This window comes from Panthera tigris, chromosome D3, assembly GCF_018350195.1.
Source record: "Panthera tigris isolate Pti1 chromosome D3, P.tigris_Pti1_mat1.1, whole genome shotgun sequence".
Lineage (NCBI taxonomy): Eukaryota > Metazoa > Chordata > Mammalia > Carnivora > Felidae > Panthera > Panthera tigris.
The window spans coordinates 38,676,529-38,702,689 of NC_056671.1; the positions used below are offsets into that span (position 1 = coordinate 38,676,529).

At 41.1% G+C, this 26,161-nt stretch overlaps 1 protein-coding gene across 10 annotated transcripts in view; it reads left to right on the top strand.

The window, feature by feature from the left end:
• EPB41L3 (erythrocyte membrane protein band 4.1 like 3) overlaps window positions 1-26,161 on the top strand; it is a 146,755-nt gene that overhangs the window by 93,240 nt on the left and 27,354 nt on the right. For all 10 annotated transcript variants that reach the window (XM_042961820.1, XM_042961825.1, XM_042961823.1 and 7 more), the window contains exons 4-11: window positions 2,517-2,621; window positions 3,794-3,836; window positions 11,676-11,751; window positions 14,074-14,292; window positions 14,629-14,716; window positions 19,546-19,698; window positions 23,544-23,641; window positions 24,523-24,698. In XM_042961820.1, coding sequence (XP_042817754.1) covers window positions 2,517-2,621; window positions 3,794-3,836; window positions 11,676-11,751; window positions 14,074-14,292; window positions 14,629-14,716; window positions 19,546-19,698; window positions 23,544-23,641; window positions 24,523-24,698 — 958 coding nt within the window. The remainder of the gene's footprint in view (window positions 1-2,516; window positions 2,622-3,793; window positions 3,837-11,675; window positions 11,752-14,073; window positions 14,293-14,628; window positions 14,717-19,545; window positions 19,699-23,543; window positions 23,642-24,522; window positions 24,699-26,161) is intronic.

A 26,161-nucleotide genomic window follows, 5' to 3' on the forward strand; every position in this document is an offset into this window, starting at 1 on the left:
GCCACTAGGTAATTGTCTTAAGAACTGTTTGTAATGTTCAAAATAGGCTCAAAATATTCGGTGAGAAAAAAATCCGGTCGATTCAAGAGAGAGCTATGAATCATTAGTAGAAAGCAAATTGTGAGGAGCCAGAAAAGTAAGATCTGGTTAGTACAGTGGTCTGTCCTTCGGCTAATCCCCGCCACCTGCTAGACAAAGGGAAGACCACAGCAGCCAGAAGACCGCTAACTAAGACAATGCCCAAGGCAGCCTGCGGCATATCCAGAAACGATTCCACCATTGAAGGGCTGCTGGGTCAAAGAATAGTGGAGGCTCTGTAGAGAAGAGTTTCTTTATTTGTTTTTGCTTTGTTTTATTTCTACTTATTGAGAAAGTAGTTGGGCCAGACTCTGGTGTATTGGGTGGTCGGGGGAGAGCACGTGTGTGTAAATATTGTGGTCTGGGTAGTAAGCAGGCAGTTAACTATCTAAAGAAAGCGCGGGACACGTTAATACTGAACTGCCTATTGGCACCACAAGGAGCTGTCTATGTGCTCCGTCAGCAAAAATGCATACACAGTAAGTTCCACGTTCTGTACCCTGCCCCGTGTCAGTCACTTGGGCTGGAAGAGCTAATGTTTGTGGAATGCTTGGTACGTGCCATCACTGGCCCAAGTTTGAATTCTTTGTGTTATTTGAATGTCAGCCATCCCAAAGAAGAGGGTGGTACCACACACATTTGACAGAGGGAAAAACAGAGAGGCTCACATAGCTGCAAAGGGCCTGATGAGGAGTCAAACCCAGGTTGATCTGCTGAAGCCACCGCTCGGCCATTACATAATGCTGCCTCTCTCATCTGCCTCTCCTGAACTTGGGTTCTTGTCTGTAAACTGAAGATAATACCAGTAGAGGCATTGGAAGAAACAAATTTTTATGAAAACTTTACAATTTGTTCGACGTTCAGAGATGATATGCTGTTTATTAAATAAAAGATTCAAACCAGTGAACAGCATTTCATTGTCATACCATTTATTCATATCCGTGCAACAATGTAGTTTTGCTATTTTCATGCATTATTAGACTTTTTTCAAATACATCATTGAGTATTTAGCTAGATACAATTTAGGCTTTACTTTTGTATCATAGATTTATCTTTTTTTTCCTAAATAGTCCTGCTTCAGGGGGCTGAGCAATTTACTTCCAACATAATTATAGTTGCTTAGTAATAAACAGCACTTACAGGTTTCTGAATTTTTACTATTTTGGCATACACAGTGTTTATCAATTTTCCTATCTCTCATTGTTACTGTATTAAATCTTAGAGGTAAATGTGCTTAATGTATTGGCATGACATGTTGGCACTGTCCAAACGAAACATAATTTAATTGTTGCCAGTTAATCCATCTCTGTCTCCAAGACCAGGTTGAGAGACCTTTGAAAGATCCCATGAAAATATGATACTGGGTATCACAGTAAATTAAGCTAATAGATAGTTTTGGGTTTTTTCCCCCTCAGATTACTACCTTTTTCTCTTCTCCAAATGACTGTGTTATGGTTAAAATATATATGTATAAGTGTATAAATGATAACTAATATATATGTATAAATGATACACATTTATCATGTATATGGTAATGTACATGACTATGTGTATAAATGATATGTATATGTATAAATGATAACTATATAGATGTATAACATATACACATGTATATATGTATAAATGATAACTAAAATGTTTAGTTATGTGTATGTATAAATGATATGTATATGTACCTTATATGTATAATGATACCTTATATGTATAAATATATACATTTATATCTTATATGTATAAATGATCTATGTACATCATTTATACCTTATATGTATAAACGATAACTAAAATGTTTAAACTTCATGAACATTTAATGTTTAATAGGAAGGATTTCTCAGAAAGAAATTCAGAGAAAATTGAACACTGTAATACAAAACTGAAATTTGTGGCCAAAAAAAAAAAAACTGTAAAAATAAACCGATGAAGTTGATGGGCTTAGAAAGCAATCGGTAGCTAGAATTTCTAAGTAAGCATTGGAATAGGAAGTCTTAAGGGGAAGTCTGTCTAAGATAAGGGATGGGTTCGATTCTTCAAATCTGGTCGTGTGGGGACTGAGTTAGGGCATTCTGAAACACGGCTTTTGCTGGTCCTTTGTACTCTTTCACTCTCAAGATTTTTCTATTTCACAAGATAGTTGAGGCTTCTAAGCCCCACGTCATTTCCCCAGCTACTTCTATTTCGAAATCATCAGCGGGTTGCCTGAACTCACTCAGCGGTACCAGTGAGTTTTGGTTTCATTAGTTGGTTGTCAGGGCAGAGTTTTGTAGGCGTGGGCCCACGTTATTGAACCTTTTCACTAGTTAGGAGATGGTGAAGTGGTCATACTTGAGTGTCACGTACTGAACAGTTACAGCAAGCAATATTTCAAATTTTATTGATTCTTACCCGTGGCAATTGAGAGAACTTTGTGTGTTGACTTGTTTTTGTTTTGTTTTCCACAGAAACGCTCCAGAGGCCAAGTGCTCTTTGATAAAGTATGTGAACATCTGAACTTGCTAGAAAAGGACTATTTTGGGCTTACGTATCGAGATGCCGAAAACCAGAAGGTGAGTCATTAAAAGCAATACAAAACGTATGTCTTGAGTATTGCTGCAAGAAAGGGAGTGAAAACTGAACTGGTAGATCGTTTTCTCCATCTCCCTCATCCTCCCACATTTACACCTTTGAGTCCCAAAATGCTGTTAATCACCTCATTTCTTTATTAAAGATATTATTGATAACTTCCTTTAATCTTGACTATTCCAGAAACAGTAAGTCGGTATTTCACACATGAGTTATTTATGGTTCCAGGAAAGCATCTTATATGGTTCTTTTCTTGGATGATGTTTTTCAGTGGATTTGAGCCCATGAAAATCAAATACATTGATACTAACTAACATAGAAAACGTATTCCCTGACTGATGTCCTGTACTTAATTCATCTTTGTATGCTTTCATAGCCTTACAAAACCAAACTGTGACACGGGTCGTTTGCTGACCAGACCCCTGTCTAGTGTATTCAGCAGGTATTTAACATAATACTTCTATAGACTCTTACACCTGAGTAATACAGTCTATTCAGGGCTTTGTCTCACTGATTCCCACAACTACCTGAAAAATAAAGAAGAAGAAATTGTTTCTGTTGTATTCGTGCTCGAAACTAAGTCACAGAAATTTTGCTCATAGATGTTACTTTGTTTTGACGTTGTGCATTGAATCATACTTAATACCTACCCAATTCACTGAACAATGTCTAACTTCGTTACTAAACAGCTGAGTTTTCTGATGAGGAAAATAATAAATCTCAAGTGAGTGTTCATTTGTTAGAACACTGTGGCCAAGAATCTGTAACCACAGAAGTCACTCTGTGGGCAAAGGCATCAGTATGTCAACCTACATGTGTCTTTAATTTATTCTAGTAACTTCTTTGAACATAGAATCCACTATTGTATTTCTCCTCTGTTTCTGCACTGGCTCGAATCTTTGAACGTAGTGTTGTAAAAGAAAATTATCTTGTCATGCACGAATTGTGCATACACACACATTGTCTCGTCACACTGGTGCCTGAGCCCTCGCAGGGCCTGGGGAAGGGGCACCGGAGGTGGGGGAAGGTCGTAAGTCCAAGGGCCTGCCAGCAACGGTTCCCTCTCAGATAGGCTTAGTGCATGTCTCTACCTGAGCATCGTGAAGTTATTTTTATTTTTCTCTGGTTCAAATTCAAACTGTCATTTCCTTTTCAGAATTGGCTGGACCCTGCTAAGGAAATAAAAAAACAGATTCGAAGTAAGTTCTTTTGGATTATTTTACATGGAGATGCGAAATGAGATGTTCAGAGAGCATGGTTGTCTGACTTGGTGGCCCATACCCACATAGCTAGTGAGAACACTGATTTTGTTAAAAGATTAAGATCTCAAATTTTATCTTTGACAGGTTGGCCTGGCTTAAATACCCATTTTTAATCATCACAGCTCAGGAATAAAATGACTATGACATTTGACCTATTTCCCTGCTTGTGCACAGAGTGTGAAATGTGATTTAATCAGGTGATGCTGCAGTTGACAATTAACCATTTAAAAGTTCCAAACTTAATTAATGTTAATTAAGCCTAACTGCCACAAAAGTATAAAAGTCAAGTTAAAGGTAATAGTCACTGACTAGTTGAGAAGTAGAGTAACAAGTCAGACTGAAGTTTACTATCTGGTAACGGCCTCTATTCTTTTTTTTTTAATGTTTGTTTATTTTTGAGAGAGAGTGTGTGTGTGTGTGTGTGTGTGTGTGTGTGTGTGAGCAGAGGAGGGGCAGAGATTAAGGGAGGCACAGAATCCAAAACCGGCTCCAGGCTCTGAGCTGTCAGCACAGAGCCCGATGCGGGGCTCGAACCCACAGATTGAGATCATGACCTGAGCCGAAGTCGAACGTTCAACCGACTGAGCCACCCAGGTGCCCCAACAACCTCTGTTCTTGGTCCCTAAAGGCAAGTTAAGAAATGCATATTTCCTAACAGACAAAACAATTGCAGGAACAGCCCACGAAACTGAAATACAGGTAGCTAGAAAGTATGAGACAAGTTGCTACATCTTACTAATAGTTAAATGCAAATTAGACATCCTTTTTCACTTACGCAGATTAACAAAGATTGTGCAAGTTTACTAACGCACTGCACTAGCAGCTACGTGCACAGCTAGTAGAGTGTGAATCGGTACAACCCTTTAAAGAGGGTACTGGGTCAGTATTGATTAAAATTTAAAATGCGCTTGTTCTTTGACCCCGAATTTTACTTGTAGAAATTTATCAAGGATTTCCGGTGCCTTTGAATGTGCTGAGATATGAGAACACACCATGGTCTAATAAAAAGTAATGAGTAGTGAGCCGTGTGAAATGGCTTAATAGTAGATATCTCAAAAAAGTCACTCTAATGTAGATATTAGAGAGACTAATGATTATGTATATAGCTAAACATGTTTATCATATTTTTAGGAGAAATTTGATATATTTGCTAATAAGAAACTTGGTAATCAAGTTTTTCATGGAGTTTTTTCATGAAGTTACTAAAAGCAGATGTGTTGAATGTGTATCCTAATATGTTGCCCATAAGGTTTTCTGTATTCATCTAAATAATGAAATGCTATTTCTTTCTTGGGTGATTTGTAATCACAAAAAGCCCTTTGAAAATATTTGGTAGAAATAAATTGGGATTGGGGTGCCTGGGTGGCTTAGGTGGTTAAAGTGTCCAACTCTTGATCCCGACTCAGGTCATCATCTCACAGTTTGAGTTTGAGCCCCGCGTCGGCTCTGTGCTGACAGCCTGGAGCCTGCTTAGGATTCTGTCTTTCCCTCTCGGGGCCCCTTCACTGCTTGCTCTCTCTCAAAATAAATAAACTTAAAAAAAAAGGAACAAGAAGAAGAAATCGGGATTGAAACCAGGGATAGCTTCAGTTGTGAAAACACTCCTTTTCATTCCGAGTCCTAATAAAAAATGTGTGATGGTGAGTGTGTCCTAGGAATTTTTTCATGAAGTTACTAAAAGCAGATGTGTTGAATATGTATCCTAATATGTTGTGCATAAAGTCTTCTATATTCATCTAATTAATGAAATGCTATTTCTTTCTTAGGTGATTTGTAATCACAAAAAAGCCCTTTGAAAATATATTAAATGTCAGGGATAAGTCACAATATTGGTAGAAGAAAAGCTGTATAAACATCTATTTTCTTCTCTCTTGCTAATGGAATTCTTTTCTTTTTCCTTAACTTCCCATTTATCCTGTCCTCCTACCTTTCTGAGAGAAGAAACAGGGCAATAAGAACTGAGATTTAAAGGATATTTTCATCATGCAGCTTAGGCGATACTTGTGACTGCAACATAAAGAAAACTAAGTGATAATCCTGCAGATAGAGGAGGAAACAAGGAAAATTGGAATTTTTTTAAATTGAATCTGGTATTTTTATCTGTATTCCTTTTGGTTCCCATGCACCAACGTGCCCTCTTTCCACAAAATTTACATCCTATCAACGCAAAGAACTGTTAAATCAAATGGAATTATTGTACCATCATCTCCTTTTCATAAATATAAATGAAAGCCAGGAAATACAGATCAAAACCACAAGGAGATATGTATCACCTGTCAGAAAGGCTAATACCGGGGCACCTGGGTGGCTCAGTTGGTTGAGCATCTGACTCTTGATTTCGGCTCTGGTCATGATCTCATGGTTGTGAGATCGAGCCCTGTGTTGGGCTCTGTGCTGAGCACGGAGCCTGCTTAGGAGTCTCTCTCCTCCCCGGGTCCTCTCCCCTGCTCACGCCCTCATGCTTGCTTGCCAGCTCACTCGCTCTCGAAAATAAAAAAAAAAACAATAAAATTTTAAAAAGGATAACGTCAGAAAGACAAGTGTTGGCGAGGATGCAGAGAAAAGACACCTGTGTGCACTGTTGATGGGAATGTAAATCAGTGCAGCCGCTGTGGAAAACAGTACGGAGGTTCCTCAAAAAACTAAAAATAGGACTAACATATAACGCAGCAATTTTACTTCGGGGCATTTAGCCAAAGAAAACCAAAACACTAATTTAAAAAGATATACTCACCCCTGCGTTTTATCACAGCATTATTTATTTTTTTATTTATTTCTTTTAAATTTTTTTTAATGTTTATTATTTTTAAGAGAGAGAGAGACAGAGTGTGAGGGGGACAAGGGCAGAGGGAGAGGGAGACACAGAATCTGAAGCAGGCTTCAGGCTCTGAGCTATGATCACAGAGCCTGACGCAGGGCTTGAACTCATGAGCCACGAGGTCATGACCTAAGCTGAAATCGGACGCTCAACCGACTGAGCCACCCAGGTGCCCCTATTGCAGCATTATTTATAATAGCCAAGATATGGAAGCAGCCCAAGTGTCCATGGACTAATGAATGAATAAAGAAGAGGTGGGGTGTGTGTGTGTGTGTGTGTGTGTGTGTGTGTGTGTGTGTGTGTGTGTGTGTAAAATATTACTCAGCCGTAAAAAAGAATGAGATTTGCTATTTGCAACAGCATGGATGGACCTCGAGTATATTATGCTAAGTGAAGTAAGTCAGAAAAAGACAAATATCGTATGGTTTCACTTCTGTGTGGAATCTGAAAAACAAAATAAACAAAGCAGAAACAGATCTACAAATACAGAGAACTGATGGTGGCCAGAGGGGAGGTGGGGGGCGGGGGGGGGGTCATGGGCAAAAATGGGTGAAGGGGAGTGGGAGATAGGGGCTTCCGGGTGTGGAATGAATAAGTCACAGGGATGAAAGATACTACGTAAGGAATATAGTCAGTGGATTGTGATGATGATGTGTGGTGATAGATGGTAGCTGCATTTGTGAGCATAGCATAGCGTAATGTCTAGAGTTGTCCAAGCACCATGTTATACATCTGAAACTAATGTAACATTGAGTGTCAAATATACTTGAGTTAAAATGCATATACATGCATATTTTAGAATACATACACATTTATGTATGTATGTATGTATGTATGTATGTATTTATTTAAATGATTGAAGGAAGTTTTCTTTTCATGCTGTAGCTCCACAGTATGTCTGTAGAATTAGGTCTTCTCAGAGAAGGGCAGTCAACCTGATATGTTAAATTACTTAAGAATTTAAGTTACAGGGGTGCCTGGGTGGCCCAGTTGGTTGGGGGACCAACTTCAGCTCCGGTCATGATCTCAAGGTCTGTGGGTTCAAGCCCCGCGTCAGGCTCTGTGCTGACAGCTCAGAGCCCAGAGCCTCCTCCAGATGCTGGGTCTCCTCTCTGTCTTCTCTTCCCCCCCCTCCCTTGTGTTCTCTCTATGAAAAATAAACATTTAAACATTTTTTTAAAAAGACTTTAAGTTACTAATTGATGAGAAATAGAAAATTCTGAAACTGAAGAGTTTATTCTTATCAAAAAATGATAATTCTAGTCATTTTAATGCAGACCAGATGTTTAAATTTCTAAAAATACTGTATTTTGTGATGTAAATATATTTATAATATAATCATTTCATACTATACAGTATATGATCTATATAGTGTATATAGTAATTTATAGTAATTTTATGCCATGAATGCAGCATACTTAAAAATTCAAGATTTGGCAGCCATACAATACTAAGTTAGAATTTTCAATAAGAATGAACTCTTCAGTTTCATAGTTTTCTATCATAAATTTGTGATGAAATCCTGTGTCAACATTTTAGGAATATCATTTTAACACATTCAAGTGGTTTCTTGTTTCTAACCAGGGCCATCATCTGAGCAGATTCAGGCTTGTGAGCCCATCATTACATAATCATAGTTTCCCAGTTGATTGGTTTCTATAAGATTCTTTTTTTTTTTTTTTTTTTTTTAACGTTTATTTATTTTTGGGACAGAGAGAGACAGAGCATGAACGGGGGAGGGGCAGAGAGAGAGAGGGACACACAGAATCCGAAGCAGGCTCCAGGCTCTGAGCCATCAGCCCAGAGCCTGACGCGGGGCTCGAACTCACGCTCCGCGAGATCGTGACCTGAGCTGAAGTCGGACGCTTAACCGACTGAGCCACCCAGGCGCCCCATCTATAAGATTCTTTATGGGAATATATATTCAAGCCGTAATCTGCCTCTCTTGTTAATTTCAAATCTTACGCCTCATTTAACTAGATTTTTTTTTCTTGATGGGGGATAGATTGTAGTTTCCTTAAACATCCCACTTCAAAGTATGGTCCCCAAGCCCACCTGTCTTGAAACCACAAGGGGGTTTATTAAAACCACAAGTTCTGGAACACCTGGGTGGCTCAGTTGGTTAAGCGTCCAACTCTTGATTTAGGTTTGGGTCATGATCTCACCGTTTCGTGAGTTTAGGCCCCATGTCAGGCTCTGCGCTGACAGTGTGGGGCCGGCTTGGGATTCTCTCTCCCCCTCTCCTCATGCTGTCTCTCACTCTCTCTCAAGATAACTAAACATTAAAAAAAAGAAGAAGAAGAAGAAGAAGAAGAAAAAACCACACACACACAAGTTCCTGGGCCCGTACACCAAATCTCTTGAATAAAAATCTCTGGGTAGACGAGGGATACAGGAGTACTGATGCAGAGGGGCACTTGTACCCCAATGTTTATAGCAGCACTCTCAACAATAGCCAAATTATGGAAAGAGCCTAAATGTCCATCAACTGATGAATGGATAAAGAAATTGTGGTTTATACACAATGGAGTACTACATGGCAATGAGAAAGAATGAAATATGGCCCTTTGTAGCAACGTGGATGGAACTGGAGAGTGTGATGCTAAGTGAAATAAGCCATACAGAGAAAGACAGATACCATATGGTTTCACTCTTATGTGGATCCTGAGAAACTTAACAGAAACCCATGGGGGAGAGGAAGAAAGGAAACAAAGAGGTTAGAGTGGGAGAGAGCCAAAGCATAAGAGACTCTTAAAAACTGAGAACAAACTGAGGGTTGATGGGGGGTGGGAGGGAGGGGAGGGTGGGGGATGGGTAGTGAGGAGGGCACCTTTTGGGATAAGCACTGGGTGTTGTATGGAAACCAATTTGACAATAAACTTCATATATTGAAAAAGAAATAATAAAGGCACATTTAAAAAAAAAATCTCTGGGTAGAGCCTAGGAATTGCCATTTTTAGCAAGCACCTCAGGCCAACTATAGTTTGAAATTTATTTTCCCGCTGTGAGGATTTTTGCATTGAAATATCTTTCTTCTACTTTTATTATGCCTTAGTTTCCAACCTAGAATGTTTATCTTAAATTTATTATGAGGAGATTGTTTAGTTACATTGCTAAACTATTCATTGGATTCGAGGCATACTTTGAAATGGATAAAAATTATAAAAGAGCAATAAATCCATTTCTCATAACTAATCCGTTAACTTTCCTTCCAGTTGCTTGGGGGGGAAGCCAGCTCTCATTTATGAACCTCACCATTGGCAAGCAGTGAGGAGATCCATCATAGCAGAAAATGAATAGGAATCAATAGGAAAGTAAAACCAGATCAGACCATTTTTCAAGTAACAAAAGGACTTGGAAGAATAATCACTAGAAATATATTGGATTGACCGATAGCTTATAATTCTTACTGCCCATGTTTCAGTAATATTTTCTGAGTGATTTAAAAATGATATTAAGCAGCCAGCGATACCTGGCCTTATGCCACTTCTTTAAAAGACAACTCGGGGAGTGATCCTGCCGTGTGGAATTTTAAGTATAATATGAATGGTAGCATCAAGAATATGCTAGAACTAATAAATGTACCTGTGCCGTTAAGATAGAATATAGGTATCCTCTGCAGCTAAGAGTGTTTGCCTCCTTCGCAAGAGAGTGGCCCAAAGAAAGCAGCTAGCACTTAAAATGCTACCCCTTTCTTCTGAATGTTTGCAAAGGACTTGTGGAGAAAATGGAAGTTTCCAGAAGTCAATTAATGGGGAGAAGAGGGTGTTAGGGCATCTTTGGGGAATATCTGAAACATAAGGGCTGGACTGTGAGGTCACAGAATCACAGAGTGAAAAGAGTGGCTACAGCTTGTGGTGTAGAGGAAAGGCTTCCAGCATGGAAGCCAGGGAGACTGGGAGGAATTTTTCAGGAGCACAGTCAGAATATAAGCAAGGTCTACACTGTGGCACTTCTGTGGTTACTACACGGAGGGAACAAATGTCTGGTGAAGGAACAGCCAGACTTTAATAAGGTCCTGCCTTAAAAGCCCAGAAGAGAAAAACGAAGTGAATGTGAATTAAAGGAGTGATCCGTTAGAGAGAAAGTACATGGAGAAAAGAAAAGGCTGTTTTTCCTTGTTTATAATGATAAACCACACACAGTTAGAGACAGTATTAATAAAACGGAGAGTTGAGTAGAGCTTAATAACGTTTCAAGCAGAAGTGTGGACAGTACAGAGAGTACGTGACTGTAAGCTGACACCTGGTTGATTCTTTTCCTTGCCGGAGAGGCCAAAAGTCGATGCCATAGGATAAAGACAGGCAAGACGTTAAGAGCATCAGCCCAAGTCGTGGCCTCATAAGGAGGTGTGGAACTTAGTAAAGTACAGTTAATACATTCAGGCCTCTCTTGAACCAGGCATTTCCCCAAGTGAGAAAAGAATTTTCAGCAGCCTAGAGAGCAGCTCACAGAAATATTGACTACAAGAAACCTTCCATTAAAAAATATCTTGAACGGTTCCTTGCCGTGTATTGTAATGGGATTTGACCTGCAATGGCAAAGCAAGAAGGACAAAGCAAATGGGATTGTGCCTGTACTCTTGGTCTGTGAGCTATCAAGAATGTCATAGCAAAAGAACCAGTCAATTCCGGACTTGTCTGATTGAGGATTATCCGTACCACTCCTGTTTTGTCCCTCTTCCAAAGGCTTACCCTTGTCCCTGAGAAAGGGAGGAAGCCTAGTCAATTTCCAAGCTAGTTAGAAGCACCAGTACAGGATTTGGGCAAAAGACTAAAAACTAGATGAAGTTTCAGACCTATCTGGACTTCATTTGATGGAGACTTTCCGGTTTTCCACTTGGGAGCAAATGTTGCCTGGGTGTTAGTGCTTGGAGTTGAGTGAGGCAGTTCTAACTATCAGAATAAGAAATACAAAGGGCTTTTCTAAGGTTCCATTCTGATGTCTCCTCTCTGCAGGTGGTGCTTGGCACTTTTCATTTAATGTGAAATTTTACCCACCAGACCCCGCCCAGCTCTCTGAAGACATCACCAGGTATTTGAAAGTTGGCTCTGAAAAAAGGCAGGCATGTCGGGAAAGCTGCTTCTCTTTATTCTCCGGAGAAAAGCGTGCTTACGTCTGGTAACCTCACAGTCATCCCCACAGAAATGGCAAACCAAAGGCAACAGAGTGAGAACAAACATCTGATGAGAAGATTTGCCAAATCCTGTCTGTTCACAGTGAATCTTTGGTGCTAAGCTCATAGTTCCCTCTGCCTGACCGTGGCGGGAAAACACACAGCCCTGAGAAACTGTCATCCACCTGCCACGATCACAGTGGATGGGATTCAGCATTAAATGATACAGCAATTCCTAGCAGTCCTGCTCTCAAACTCCGAGTCAAAAAAGTGTGCACGTGTGTATCATTTTTTAAATAGCTGCCGTGTATCAGATTGGTTATATAAAAGGCATAAGCATCTAAGCAGCGATTTAAAAAATGATACATACATGCACACGTATGATACACATAAACGTGTACATTTAAGAGTTTATTTTCCATGACCTGTCTAGACAAAATGATTAATTCATTTTGGCGAAAGAAGACCCAGAGAAAGGAATCGAATGTAAAACTATTCTTGTGCGATGACTGGGCTCCGGGTGTGAGAGGAGTTTCCTTTATGAGGCTGGCCTGGGTTTGCTGTGTGTTCTGGGCTTTTCCGCATCCTGCCTTGGAACCCCTGGCTCTCGCACCCTGGTTGGCAGTCAGTTTGCAGCCAGTCAGGGTGACGTTGTGCCATGTGTGCTGGGTTTTCTGTGTAAGCCTCACATCCTCCTTGGAGGGCTTTTCAGAAAAGGGAAAGGACTCAAAACTCTGGTGCCTTGCTATGAGTAAAAATAATTTCAGCAGGCATGTTAGGAGAAGGGCAAAAAATAGTTACAGAGGATTTCTTTTACATGTGCATGAAATCGAAGAAAATGTAGGATTTTTTATTTAAAGATAACTTTTTTTTTTTAGTTTTTTTTTTCAACGTTTTTTATTTATTTTTGGGACAGAGAGAGACAGAGCATGAACGGGGGAGGGGCAGAGAGAGAGGGAGACACAGAATCGGAAACAGGCTCCAGGCTCTGAGCCATCAGCCCAGAGCCCGACGCGGGGCTCGAACTCACGGACCGCGAGATCGTGACCTGGCTGAAGTCGGATGCTTAACCGACTGCGCCACCCAGGCGCCCCTAAAGATAACTTTTTAATAATATTGAGGAACCACTTAATTGTGGCTGATTGATTGGTTATAGAGCCAAATACACCTGGATTTGAAATGCAGTGCACGCACGGTTCCCATCTATTTGTGCAATGTTTACAGAGCCTGTGAGTCTGTATTACATGGAGTTTCCTTCACATTTAGAGGGGACCTTAAGACTTTAATCATAGTCTTCAGCTTCAACCGATTAACAGTTTATCTCTTATATGAAAGGTATTTGTATATTTTATTATACCTCCATGCTGGGCCTTGAAGAGTATTTTTAAACGTCATCAATGTTAACACTTACCTTGGGGTCTTCTGCAGTTAGTATTAGATCTATAGATCTTGAAAAGCAGAGTAACAGGGGAGATAAGTCTGCTATGAATGGAGATATTTGCATGATTTCTCGGCCAAATTAGGTGGAACATGTTTTGTATTCCTTGAATAGAAAGCTGTTTACTTTTAATGAGGAGGTTCTCAGATTTTAAAGTAGTAAGTCTTCAGAGTTAATCTTCCTATCAATTGGATTCTAGAAAGTCCGCTAAATAAAATACAAAAAAGAGAGAGAGAGAGAGAACTTGAAACAGGAGAAATTGTTCTCATAAAGAGACCACTGCATGAGGAATGCAGGAGGTTGAGAACAGAGTTTATGATGGTGTAGCTGTTGAGTTACCTGAAATCTGGTCGTACGGCAGGACCTTTAACCGAGACTTTAAAATGATACTTCCTTAAGGCTGGTAGAGACCTAATAACTGCATTTAACAGCACCATTTTTGTATGATAATTCCCCCAACCAGAGATTGCAGTGAGTGTGTTGAGGGCTCATTTATTTGATTTTAAATGTTAGTTCTTGTAAAAGATGTTAAAGGAACAGGTCTTGAGGTTTCTTTTACTCTGTGCTTTAGTTATAAAAGCTTGTTTTATTATGAACATTGGCTTGCCTCTAGATGGCCTTAAATATTGTATTTTGTAGCCAAGCATTTTCCCCTGACATCCCAATCAAAATACAGATGAAGGAAAATTCTAGTGAGATTTTTCAACAGGAAGAACTCGCTTACAGTACAGTATATATCAAGTGGCCTGCTTTTCACATGTCCTAACGCTGGCTCTTTGCCTTGTCTTTTGGTTCCTGGAAGGTACTACCTCTGCCTACAGTTGCGAGATGACATCGTGTCCGGAAGGCTGCCCTGCTCCTTTGTCACCCTGGCCCTGTTGGGCTCCTACACTGTCCAGTCAGAACTTGGAGACTATGACCCAGATGAATGCGGGAATGATTACATTAGTGAGTTCCGCTTCGCCCCAAACCACACGAAAGAACTGGAAGACAAAGTGATCGAGCTGCACAAGAGCCACAGGTCAGTGCAGAAACCCTGACGACATGCGACTTAGCGTGTGCCTCGGTGGGTGAGCCTCACTGGCACTACCTGCTTTTCCCAGGACTGATGTCAGTGGCATGCAGGTTGGGACTGCAGCAGAGTGAGGTTCTGTACTTGGTGCAATTCTGGGTAGTTACATTGTGGCTCCGATGCTCTTTGAGAGCCTTTTGTCTTGTTATTCTCCCCCAGCCCCTGCTGACCACAAACCTGCTAGTGCCTCTTCGGGGACTTGCTTAGTATATAGCCAGGGGCTACGTGGGAAATATTACAGAGAGCAAAGCAGCATTGTAACACGTTTTTTTTTTTTCTTATCAGAGGAATGACTCCAGCAGAAGCAGAGATGCATTTCTTGGAAAATGCCAAAAAGCTGTCCATGTATGGGGTCGATTTACATCATGCCAAGGTACGCATTTTTCAAACCCCAACCTTCCTATTCAGTTGTATTAAATTCAAGGTTATTATTAATACAGGCCGGTGATTTTTACTACAGGCATTATAAACAGAAACTGGGGGATTCCAATCCGTGCTTGCTTTTAAGGCCTACTCAATGATAAAGCACATTCAGCTCTCTGATACTTGGACTGAAGGGTTTGCTCTGCATGGCTCAAACTCCCATTGCTCCTGGCCTCGGCTCCTGAAAGGTCACAGTAGGCAAAGCCTCCGATTGCTTGTTGGTTCAGTTATAAATGTATCTTCACATCGCAAGCTCCTAACTCAGCCCCCTTCCCTGTCACAGTTTTATCTCCCACTTTGTGCCAACACGTGGCCTTTGCTTCTGCCAGATCCTGTCTTTGCCTTTTCCCTGAATATGCCTATCTTTCTCTGGGCTGTCCTCCTTCCTGTCTACCTGTCCAACCTTGGCCAACTGTCCAAGACCCAATCGTCACATCTCTTATGTGCCAAGTGCTCTTTATGCCTCTGTCCTGGATGATGACCCGGCACACAGCAAATACCCATTAAATTGAAATAACTCTCTAGAACTTGGGTTCTCTGACAGACAATCAGTGCTTTGAAATAAGGTTATAATTTTGAAGTTCCACTAAAATTAACCCCCCAGGCTAAGGCTTGCCTAGTTGATTGGTGGCCGGCGAAATGTTAAAATTCTATCTTGGCTACGGAGTCTTTTGAAGAAGTTGGGACCGGGCTGTAGGAGGGTTGAGGTGGCGAAGTTGCGTAAAGCTGTTTACTTTGGGTCACACTTTTCCCAGAATCTCTGTATTTTTCAGCAGTGAGAGAATGACTGTAGGGGCTATTAGTCTATTATTTGAGCAGCTATGAACAAAGGTACTGGAGAAGAAGCACAGGAAGCCTTACGAAAACTTTCATCCAAAACATAGGAAGTTTGTTAGGATCGTGGGGGTCGATGCTGGAACTTTTAGTAGCCTTAAAAAGATGAGTGTTTGAAGTTCAGAGGCAGTTTCTTCTGACTTGGGCTGTCAGGAGACCATCACTCCCGTATGGGAGCGTGCCTTTAGTACTAACGGACTGCATAGTCACCAGTTTTGGGACCCAAGGGACACGCAGTTAACGGGCTTCCAGGCATTCAAGTATCTTACACCGTCAAGGTTGGGGCCAAGAAACGAAGAGAGTTTCAGCTGGCTCGCGACAACCCAGGGGACCCGTCTATGATCTGCAGGCTCTGTTGATGCTGGAAGTAGGGCCCCTCCCTGCTTGGCTCTCAGTGAGCAGACTGATCCCCACTGAGTTTGGACAAGGAAATGGTGGCCATCCGATAAACACAGGTTTGATTGCTTCTGCCTGCAGACCATGCTGTAGATCATACAGGACAGGCACTTCCAAGGCCTGAAGGCCTGAACACTAGCAAAATCTCATAGACTCGGCTGGGGCATACCTACCTGAGGGATGTGTCGGTACATGGAATGCCGAGCTCTTTGACATTGGTGTGTAATTACAACAGCAGGTATAGCTCTGTTTACTTGCCAGTTTGTTATTCTGTTTTTTCACTTTCTCACTCAGATAAGAAAATGTTGTGTATTTTATGCTATAGAAGGCAGGATGAGGATTCAAAAAAAGGGACATACGCTAAGATTGCTTTTCTCTTCGAGCTTTTCCCTAGGTGGCTAACAGATAAGGAAACAAGAAGGAAATGAAGGTAGCCTGAAAATTCGAGCAAATTGAAAGCTTGTTTTTTGAGTTACATTACTCACGATGGTTCATTTACTGCCCAGGAAAAATAAATAAGTAAAAGATTAGGGCATACATTTGGGGCAGTACAGCTCTAGATTTATCAGTGGTCCTATCAGTACAAATAAAAATCACTTAACATCGCTATAGCTACTAAATTAAAATAGATCACTGCTTTTTCATTCACTAATATGATTTGAAATCACTCCAATTAAAAAGAAAGAGTTAAGGAAGCACCATTGCAGCCTATTACAGGATTTCATCTGAATATTAAGTATAACGAATGTTCAGCTGCGGACTCCCATTTTCTGGCACAGCCACACTCCATCATTTCAAGGAGGAAATTTACTGAATTAAATTAGAACTGATTTCCGGTTATAAGTGAGATGCTTCTCTTCTGTGGATGGTATAAAGCCCTGGGCTTTAGGGCCTATTTAGAATTTCTGAATTGTGATTTTGGACTCCATGGCTCTGAATAAAGAATACATAACATATTATTAGATGCGGGTCTCTTGTTTTGGAAAACCTATTCTAAATGCTTTGTCTTTTTGTCTTAGGAAGACTGCCTCTGCTTGTTTGTCATTTAATGTCAGTCTGAGTAGGTGCTGTCAGAGTCATTTATTCCACATAAGATTCTGAAATACAGATAAAACTCCTTATTGGGTAGCCCATGGACCGAGTGATAAGTGAAGGATGCACAGTTTGAGCAGTGATTTTTAAATTAAGGGAAGAGTACGCTCATTTGTTTTAATTATGATAGACTGAGACCATCCAGATCTCCCTTCAGTGCTCCCTGCTAAAGGGAGCATCTAATGTGTTTATTGGTAGGGAAACACCCACGTCCCCAGTAAAGACTGCTGTGACAGCTTTCGGTACAAAAAAATTACCACGCTGACGTCAGGACTACGGGCTGTGGCAGAACACTTGATAATCAAACGTGTTCCTCTGTTGTTACTTCGGAGTAACGACATGGAAACGTTGGTTCAGTTTAAAACCCCACCTATTCCTGACGTTTTCTTTCTTCCCTTGCCCTCTCTTTCAACAAACGTGTGATGGCTTAATGCCTGCTAGGGAGGTGCTGTATGACCGCTGATTGGGCAAAGGTAAAACAGAGCTCCTGCCCTCCAGCAGCTTCCAGTCTTGAGGAGAGCACGGTGTGGGAGGGAGCTGATTGGAGCGCCACTTGCTTGGGGTGTGCTGGCGACGACAGCATGATACAGGGACGCGGGAGGCCTGTGTGGTGGAGAGGAGGGGTCAGAGGAGGCTTCCTCATCTTCCCCCGGAAGGATTCTGGCTTCTCGTTACTCAAAGACACTAATGGGCGATTTAAAAATAATAATAACAACGGAAGAGCTTTTAAGTGTCCTTTCTTCCGTAGGTCAAAGGCCTAGTTCCCCAACTAAGCTCTGTATTTATCACCCAGAAAGCGAATCAAGGACCTTTAATCAAACAGTCCTCCCCTCTGCCTGCATTTCGGCTCCGGGCGGCGTGAGGAGTCACCTCTGAGCGGCCCTGTGAGCACATTGGCTGGTTCTGAAGGATCAATAGTGCCAGCTATTTGTCAGTATCAGGCTCTAGCTCTTCCAATTGCTCGTTCAGATGAAAGCCCCTGATAAATGGTGGACAGCTTCTGATCTTCGAGCTTCTCCTCAGAATTTAATTATGTTGTAATATCCTGCCATCAAGTATTTCCACTTCTGTAGAGTAATTTTGTACCTTAATGGAGCGATCTGTTTCCAGGGTAAAATATTTCATTTTAATCCAGTTAGATGGTATTTGTAGACTTAAGTTTCCTAGAGATGGACCGAAATATTTATTTTTGATTCTGGAAATGTTCATTTTCTGCCTTGCACTGGCAAGATTGAGGAAGTAAATGCCCACAGTGGGGATGAGTCAGACTCTCCTGTTTGGATTCTTCCATATCCCCCTCCCCTCTTCACCGCTGCAGAGTGACTCAGTTCCAGGGACAGTCCTGCTGATTAATACGTGGCAGAAGACCTCAGCTTCACCTCCTATGTGCCCCTGCTTCCGACATCCAGTGTGACAAGGAGATGGGGACGGAGCCTCACACACAGTCCTGCCTTCTGCCCTTTGTGTCTCCCCCACTCAGGGCCACCACATGTGTTGATTTTACCCCGTTTCACCCAAATACAACATGTAGGGGGCATAGGCTGTACACATTCGGTCTCCTGAGCTTTATATGACCTCCCTGATGACCTCCGATCTCTGAGACTTCTCATCCCACATCCCTAGGAAGTGACCTAAAGGTGAAGTAAATGTGCCAAGTAGCAGGACAACAAGCTATAAATATAGCATGCTCCCACTTAAAAAAACTGTATACCTATAGAAAATGTGCTGATATTCATGTATGTGAACCGGTTTTCAAATGTGACTGCAACTGGGCAGTGTGTGTGTTCCAGGCACGTTGGGGAAGTACGCTCATAATTTAAAAAATGATTTTATATTTAAATTTCACTCTGACACTAATGGTATGTAAAAAAGATTTTTTCCTAAGGCTCTCTTTTAGTGGAACAAACTCCAAAACACTCTTTAGAAGGGGCAGAGCCTCTCTGTTAGTATACATAACAGCTGAACGTTCTATCTCTGCAGCCAGGCTGCTCATACTCAACTGGGAAGGACCCTTCACCTCTCCATGCCTGAAAAGTGTCCTCCTCTGTAAACTAGGAACAGTCATAGCAACTCTCTCAAAATATCACCGTGAAAATGAAAGGAGTTAATACACATTAGACGGCTGTAACCATTTTAGAAGGGCAGCGATGATTTCTTCCTGCTATTAACACATCATCTGGTCGACCTTCTCTGTGTGCGGTATTTACGTTGTAAGATACCTGAGCGTGAGCCAGTTTTATTCTGACGTATCTCCATGATGATTAATATCTTCATTAGGAGCCTATTACTTTAGTGGCAGTGTTTAAAAAAAAAAAATGGCTGCAGTGTTCTTCGTATTTAAATTAGAGCTATAGGTAGTCAATTATAGGTTCTTTCATGGAAGCTTAAATCCCCTACCTAGCTGTCAGTGGAAAAAAGTGAAATACCGATCCATTGTTTCTTGGTGCTCTTTTCCAGGATTCTGAAGGAGTAGAAATTATGCTAGGAGTTTGTGCGAGTGGTCTGTTGATATATCGTGACCGACTGAGAATAAACAGATTTGCCTGGCCTAAGGTTCTAAAAATTTCATACAAACGGAACAACTTTTACATTAAGATCCGGCCAGGAGAGGTAAGTAGCCCCGCATTTGCATGTACCTTGAACAAAAAGGTACCCGATGGCAAACAAAAATTTAAATTGCCTGCGCCCAAGTTCTGAACATCATAGGACATGGTGATTTCTGTCTCAGTGCCGAGGAGAATTTATTGTAGACTTGTCCGATAAACAGCAATAAATAAAACATTTTCTTCTTTTCAGTGGTTTGATTCTAATTTTGTCCCAGTGCATAGATTGAAAAAGTTTTACTTTTGAAGCTTTTAATGTAAAATCGGGATTTGTGAACAATGTTTTGTATATTTCCAACTGCGGTATAAAAGAAACTCTTAGGTGCTAAACCTTTTGTGAATAAAAAAATAGATTTCTTCCTGTTTGTCTCTGTTTTACATGTCCATGACCTGTCTTTGTACTCCAAATCTGTTGGCACCCTAACATGTATAGCTTAGCGATAATGTGATCAAAGCACAAGAAAGATTATAGCAAGAGACACCAAGGGTAAATTACATAAGTGTCTCATAGCCTCGTACATTTCTGCCTTTTTCTTTCAATCAGGTAGACTGATGAGAAAATCAAAATCGTAAACTTATCGTTGCTCCTCGGGTACAACCATCCTGAACTACTTATATCCTCCAAAGTGGTTTACACATAACAGGAGATATTTACCACCTATGATCTGTTTAATAGATGATGAATAAACATCCAGTTTCTAACGAGCATGCATAATCTAATGGAGGCAGGCAGAGTTCTAAGATGGCAGCTCATCCGTGTCTCTGAACTTTTTCTGGTACGATCCAGAATGATCTCCTGTCTTCCAAGTCAGCCTCTCCATTGGTGGAAAATGTAATTTAAAAATCAGGTTATATGTGATGTAATGTGATGCATGGTGACTCCAGTTATAATGCTGTACAGTATATGTGAAAGTTGCTAGGAAAACAGATCTTAAAAGTTCTCATCACAAGAAAAAAGATCTGTAACTATGTGTGGTGATAATACACATAAACACTGAATCATGTTATACACCCAAAACTAATATAATGTTATATGTCCGTTGTACCTCACTTTAAACATTTTTTTAAATCATTCTATAAAGCAAGGAATCCTGTTTAAATATAAAGTCAAACTTGTCTGTGAAGACTGAAATAATCCGGAAGCTTTTCATGTAAATACCTGAAATTAGTTTTTTTTTATTCCCTAAAATTGCATATTAAACTTATAACCGATAATATATTTGGTTCATCCAACATTTACTAAGTGAGCACCTGTTTATCGTTAAGCACGATGTTGGTCCCTATCCTTAAGGGACTTTCTGTTTGGCAAAGAATCAGTCTCGTGCACTTAGAATTCTGTCGTCATGACACGTATCGCACATAGGATAAAATTCTACATACGTGGAACAAACAGGCTGGGGTGAGGGCCCAGATGGGAACGCTGGAGAAATGCATCAGGAGACAGTAGTGAGCCATGGGAGGTTTTCAAGAGGACGTGATACGCTAGACGAATAATTTGGAATGAAACTCTGCAGGTTAGCGATGAGATGTGGTAAGACCTAAACTAGGGCAGAGGCTGTGGGAATAGAACAGAAGGAGCAGCTGTGAGGGAGGTTTCAGAAACAGAACCAGTAGGTCTTGAACACAAGGTGGAGGAAGGTGCTAAAGAGGGGAAGGAGTCCATGATGATCAGAGGCCTTCCCTCGGCATGCGTGCAGTTGATGAACGTGATATTATTAGACAAGAGGGGAAAACGGAGAATTTCAGAAAAAAAAAAAATTAAATTCCTCCGAGAGATTTTCAGGGGGTGATTCTTGCATAGTAAGAAATACAGGTTTGAAGGAGTCATCCACTGCATCCATTCTATTCGAGGCCTCAGGCAGGAAATAAGTTGCCCAGAGAACAAGGGAAGTTAGGGAAGAAGAGACCCTCAAACAGAAACCCTGGGTGACATCACTTTTTGAGAGGGAAGAGTAGGCAGAAGAGGACCGTAGGGGGATGAAGAAAAGCAACCAGAGAAAGAAAAGGGGCAGGAAACAGTCCCAAGTGACAAGGAGACGAGATTCTGGGCACATGATGAACCAGCGGGGCCAGATGCTATTGACAAGACGTGTGGGCTAAGAACTAAGAAAAGTGCGTCGACTTGACAAAGCCCGGTGTGACACTGAAGAGTTCGAGAAGATGGTGGGAGGACCCTGCAGGTGGCAGTGAGGTAAGGGGTGCAGTAGCCAAGGCTTCTCCTTCTTGACCTTTGTCAAGGAGCGAGATGGGGTTGTGTTTCAGGCAGAAGCAGGCTCCAAGAAAGTTGCCCCCACCCCCCGCCGCCACTTTTTTACAATCATGTAAGTAGGCTGAGAAGAAGGAGTGAGGGAGAAAATGAGTGGTGGCACAAAGGCTCTGAAGAGGTTGAGAAATTGGTACAAAGCACAGAGAGAGAGAGAAGCATTCAAACAGCGTAAGGATAGCAGGAAAGAAAACCTTCCCGGCTTCTTGGCAGCCGCGAGCACGAGTATGGTGCCTATTAGATGCGGGATGAATAACTGAAGGATGGTTTAGTCACGATCCAGAATGCTCTGGTTTGCTGATTGGCTGCAGCTGTTGGCCAATAGCAGTTTTTACAACTTACCCCTCCGTGTGAACGTCCAGAGCGAGTGAAAAATTGGGAAAGGCAGTTGTAGTTGGAATAGCTTGTGATGTATTTCCCAGCCTCCCCACCCCCAACCCCAGCTCGTCCCTCTCAAATAAGAAATCGGGGCACCTGGGTGGCTCAGTCGGTTAAGCGTCCGACTTCAGCTCAGGTCACGATCTCGCGGTCCGTGAGTTCGAGCCCCACGTCGGGCTCTGGGCTGATGGCTCAGAGCCTGGAGCCTGCTTCCGATTCTGTGTCTCCCTCTCTCTCTGCCCCTCCCCCGTTCATGCTGTGTCTCTCTCTGTCTCAAAAATAAATAAACGTTAAAAAAAAAAAATTAAAAAAAAAAAAAAAGAAATCGAAGTCAAGCATAGTTATCTCTCCTATGCCACACATAAGGCCCCTCTTCTTGGTTCTTTGCTATATAAATTACTTTTTTTCTGTTGACTGTGTCAACAGTCCAGTTGTTCAGTGCTCTTTTGGAAAGCTTTTACTGTTTAAAATGATTGCCCTCTGGTGGCCTGATGCATACTGTCGGCAGAAAATAAAAAAATATTGAACATTTGCCATAATAATATTAAAATACATTAGGAAGTCGGATATTTTGCCTTGAGAAATCAAATGGCTGATAGATTATCATCTGAACTATACATGCTGAAAAATAGGAAATCGTGTTCTCCCGATCTATGTTCGTATATATAATATCAGATAATCCATAGATTAGAATGCATAAACAAACTCAGCAATATCTGATACCAAGTCATCAAATACCTAGGACATATGCATATATTCCGACCAGATCCTGGGAGAAAATGTCATCCTGAAAATGCTGTAGACTCTAAACATTGTGTTTATTCCTGTATGTATATTCCAGTTGAAGTCATGGTGTCATAGAGACACCATGAAAATAAGGCTTAAAAATGAGATCAGGACAAATTGTCCTCTGGAAGAAATCCAGATGCTGTCTTTTTTTGCATTCCGTTTTCATAAAATCCATACTTGGACATAAAACACACATAATGCGGTTATCTATGTCTGCAGCATTTTAAGGAGAATAAATACAAGATTGTTTTTTTAATGAATAATATGTATAGCATGAATTCTGCAAATAACGCTTGATTTTGTGAGTAAAGGAAAAAACTTGTGGGGGGCATGATTTGTAAATGATTTTCTTTTATTTGTAATTGCAAACCTGACTTTACTCCTCAATATGTGTTTGTTTGTTTGTTTGTTTTTTAATTTAGTTTGAACAATTTGAAAGCACCATCGGGTTTAAGCTGCCAAACCATCGAGCTGCCAAACGTTTATGGAAAGTATGTGTTGAACATCACACATTTTTCAGGTAGGTCAAGATGATTTCATTTCTTCCTCAGGAAGAATTAGAGCAATTAATTGGAATCACTTCTACTGAAAAAGTCTGTTGGGAAGAATTGTGGAAGAATATCCTTTCTGTTCCTTCAAGTTCACTGTCACCAGGTTTCTTGACAAGACATCTTTATCTGCCCTGCTTCCCCTTTCTTTATTACCTTTAGTAATAATGAAAGGTCCTTTCATTATTTTTATAAGATGCCCACTTCAAGGATTCAATCCCTTCCTTAACATTTCAGTCATTTCTTAATACGCTGGGCTCCTTTGTTTACTCAGACTATCAGATTTGTTTCTACAAAATAGCAAATTTTATCACCGTCTTCTTCACCAACATCACCTATTTAATTGTTCTTTGGGTTTATAGAACCATAAACTCTTCAGTTGCATGCGATGTTAAAGTTCATGGAGTCCAGGCCAACTGCCATTGTATTTATAGCCTCTCTACAACTCTCTGGTTGACATGTACTGCGGCAATTGATTTTTTTTTTCCTATAAAATCACATTTGGGGCGCCTGGGTGGCTCCGTCAGTTAAGCACCCGACTCTGGCTCAGGTCATGATCTCACGGCTAGTGGGTTCGAGCCCCACATCGGGCTCTGTGCTGACAGCTCAGAGCCTGGAGCCTGCTTCGGATTCTGTGTCTCCCTCTCTGTCTGCCCCTCCCTGTTCGTGCTTTGTCTGTCTGTCTCTCTCTGTCTCTCAAAAATAAATACTTAAAAAATTTTTAAACCACATTCATTTAACACATTATATGTTAAACGCACAAAGCACTTTACCTTTGACTGAAAAAGTTGAGATAGCATTCTTAATGTTTGACTCAACAGTCTCTCTGGCATTTTTTCTTTAATATCTTTAGACTGTTGTTACCAGAAGCACCTCCAAAGAAATTCCTTACCTTGGGCTCCAAGTTTCGTTACAGTGGCAGGACGCAAGCCCAAACGAGAAGAGCCAGCGCGTTGATAGATCGTCCTGCCCCTTACTTCGAACGCTCATCCAGCAAACGCTACACCATGTCTCGCAGCTTGGATGGAGGTAGGCATCACTTCCTAACCTTTAGTAATAATAATCACGAATGGCCACCCAGAAATAGTATGAAACCATCCCAAGCTTTCAGTGAACGTAGGTCCTCTTGAGAAGAGAGTGAAATAAAAAGCACTCGGTCCGTGGCCCAGTGACAAGTTGTAACCCCCACCCTCGGGGACAAAAAAAAAAGAAAAAAAAAAAAAGTGCCTCGGTGAGTGTAAAGTCTGTTATTGGTAGATGTATATAAAATTACTCCATAAAAGAATGATGCTTAGGGAATGAAGAGCATAGCTTTCATCAGCCAGCACCCCAAATTTGGAGAAAGATTATCTCATTCTAAATACAGTTGTCACGTACTCTGTAAGTAACTTGGTTCTCTTATTGGCAGATCTTAAATGATTACCGGGTTTGTTTCAGACAGTTTGTTTCAGAAGGAAGACCATAAGTTAAATTTATCTCTGTTTCTGCAAAATTTTCAGGGATAAATTGTGACTGTTTCCGGTCAGTGCATGATAGCTGATAGAAAGGACGACATTTAAATGGTAGAGCCAGAGGCTGCAAGTTAAATCCTCCTGTTAATATTAATTACTGCACCAGATGGACTGGGGGAGCATTGCCGTGTAAATGTTCTCCACCGTTAAGTCAAATGCGGAAGTTAAACAGGGAGAGGATCACGTAAATAACATTTCTAAGGAATGACATAGTAGTGAGTTTTTAGCAGGTTTTTGTCTTGTGTGACGGTTTTGTGTTGCCGTCCATAGTTACGCACAAATGTGCTTCCTTCAACAACACATGGCAGCTGGAATAATACTTAGAAAGTGATTCATGGCTAGGGTGCCTGGGTGGCTCAGTTGGGTAAGCCTCTGACTTCGACTCAGGTCATGATCTCGTGGTTCACGAGTTTAAGCCCCGCATGGGGCTCTGTGCTGACAGCTCAGAGCCTGGAGCCTGCTTCAGATTCTGTCTCCCTCTCTCTTTGCTCCTCCCCCGCTCTCTCTCTCTCTCTCTCTCTCTCTCTCTCTCAAAAATAAGTAAACATTAAAGAAAATTAAAAAAAGAAAGTGACGCATGGCCAAGTCTCTGCTTCTAATTCCACCTGGAGATTAGTTGTTTTATAGAAAACGTATCTGTGTATATAAAAAGAGTAAGTTTCTAGCATGTGTGTACAACTTTAATAATAAGCAAAAACATAAAATTAAAATAGTAAAAATAGAGTAAAAACAAGTAAAAATAACGAAGTTCCAAGTGCCTGGGCTCCCCTTCCTCCTTACATTTTTGGCCACCGCTCACCACAGTCCCGGCTCTCTCTTCCCTTTCCCTGTAGCCCAATGTGGCTGGTTGGGTGGCATACTCCCTGAGTCCTCCGATTTAGAGGATTGTATTTTGCTAATGGAATACTTTATAAACAGTTGGTAGAGGAAGTCAAAATTGTGTCAGTTGTGCTATATTATGTATGTTACTGGTGAAGAAGA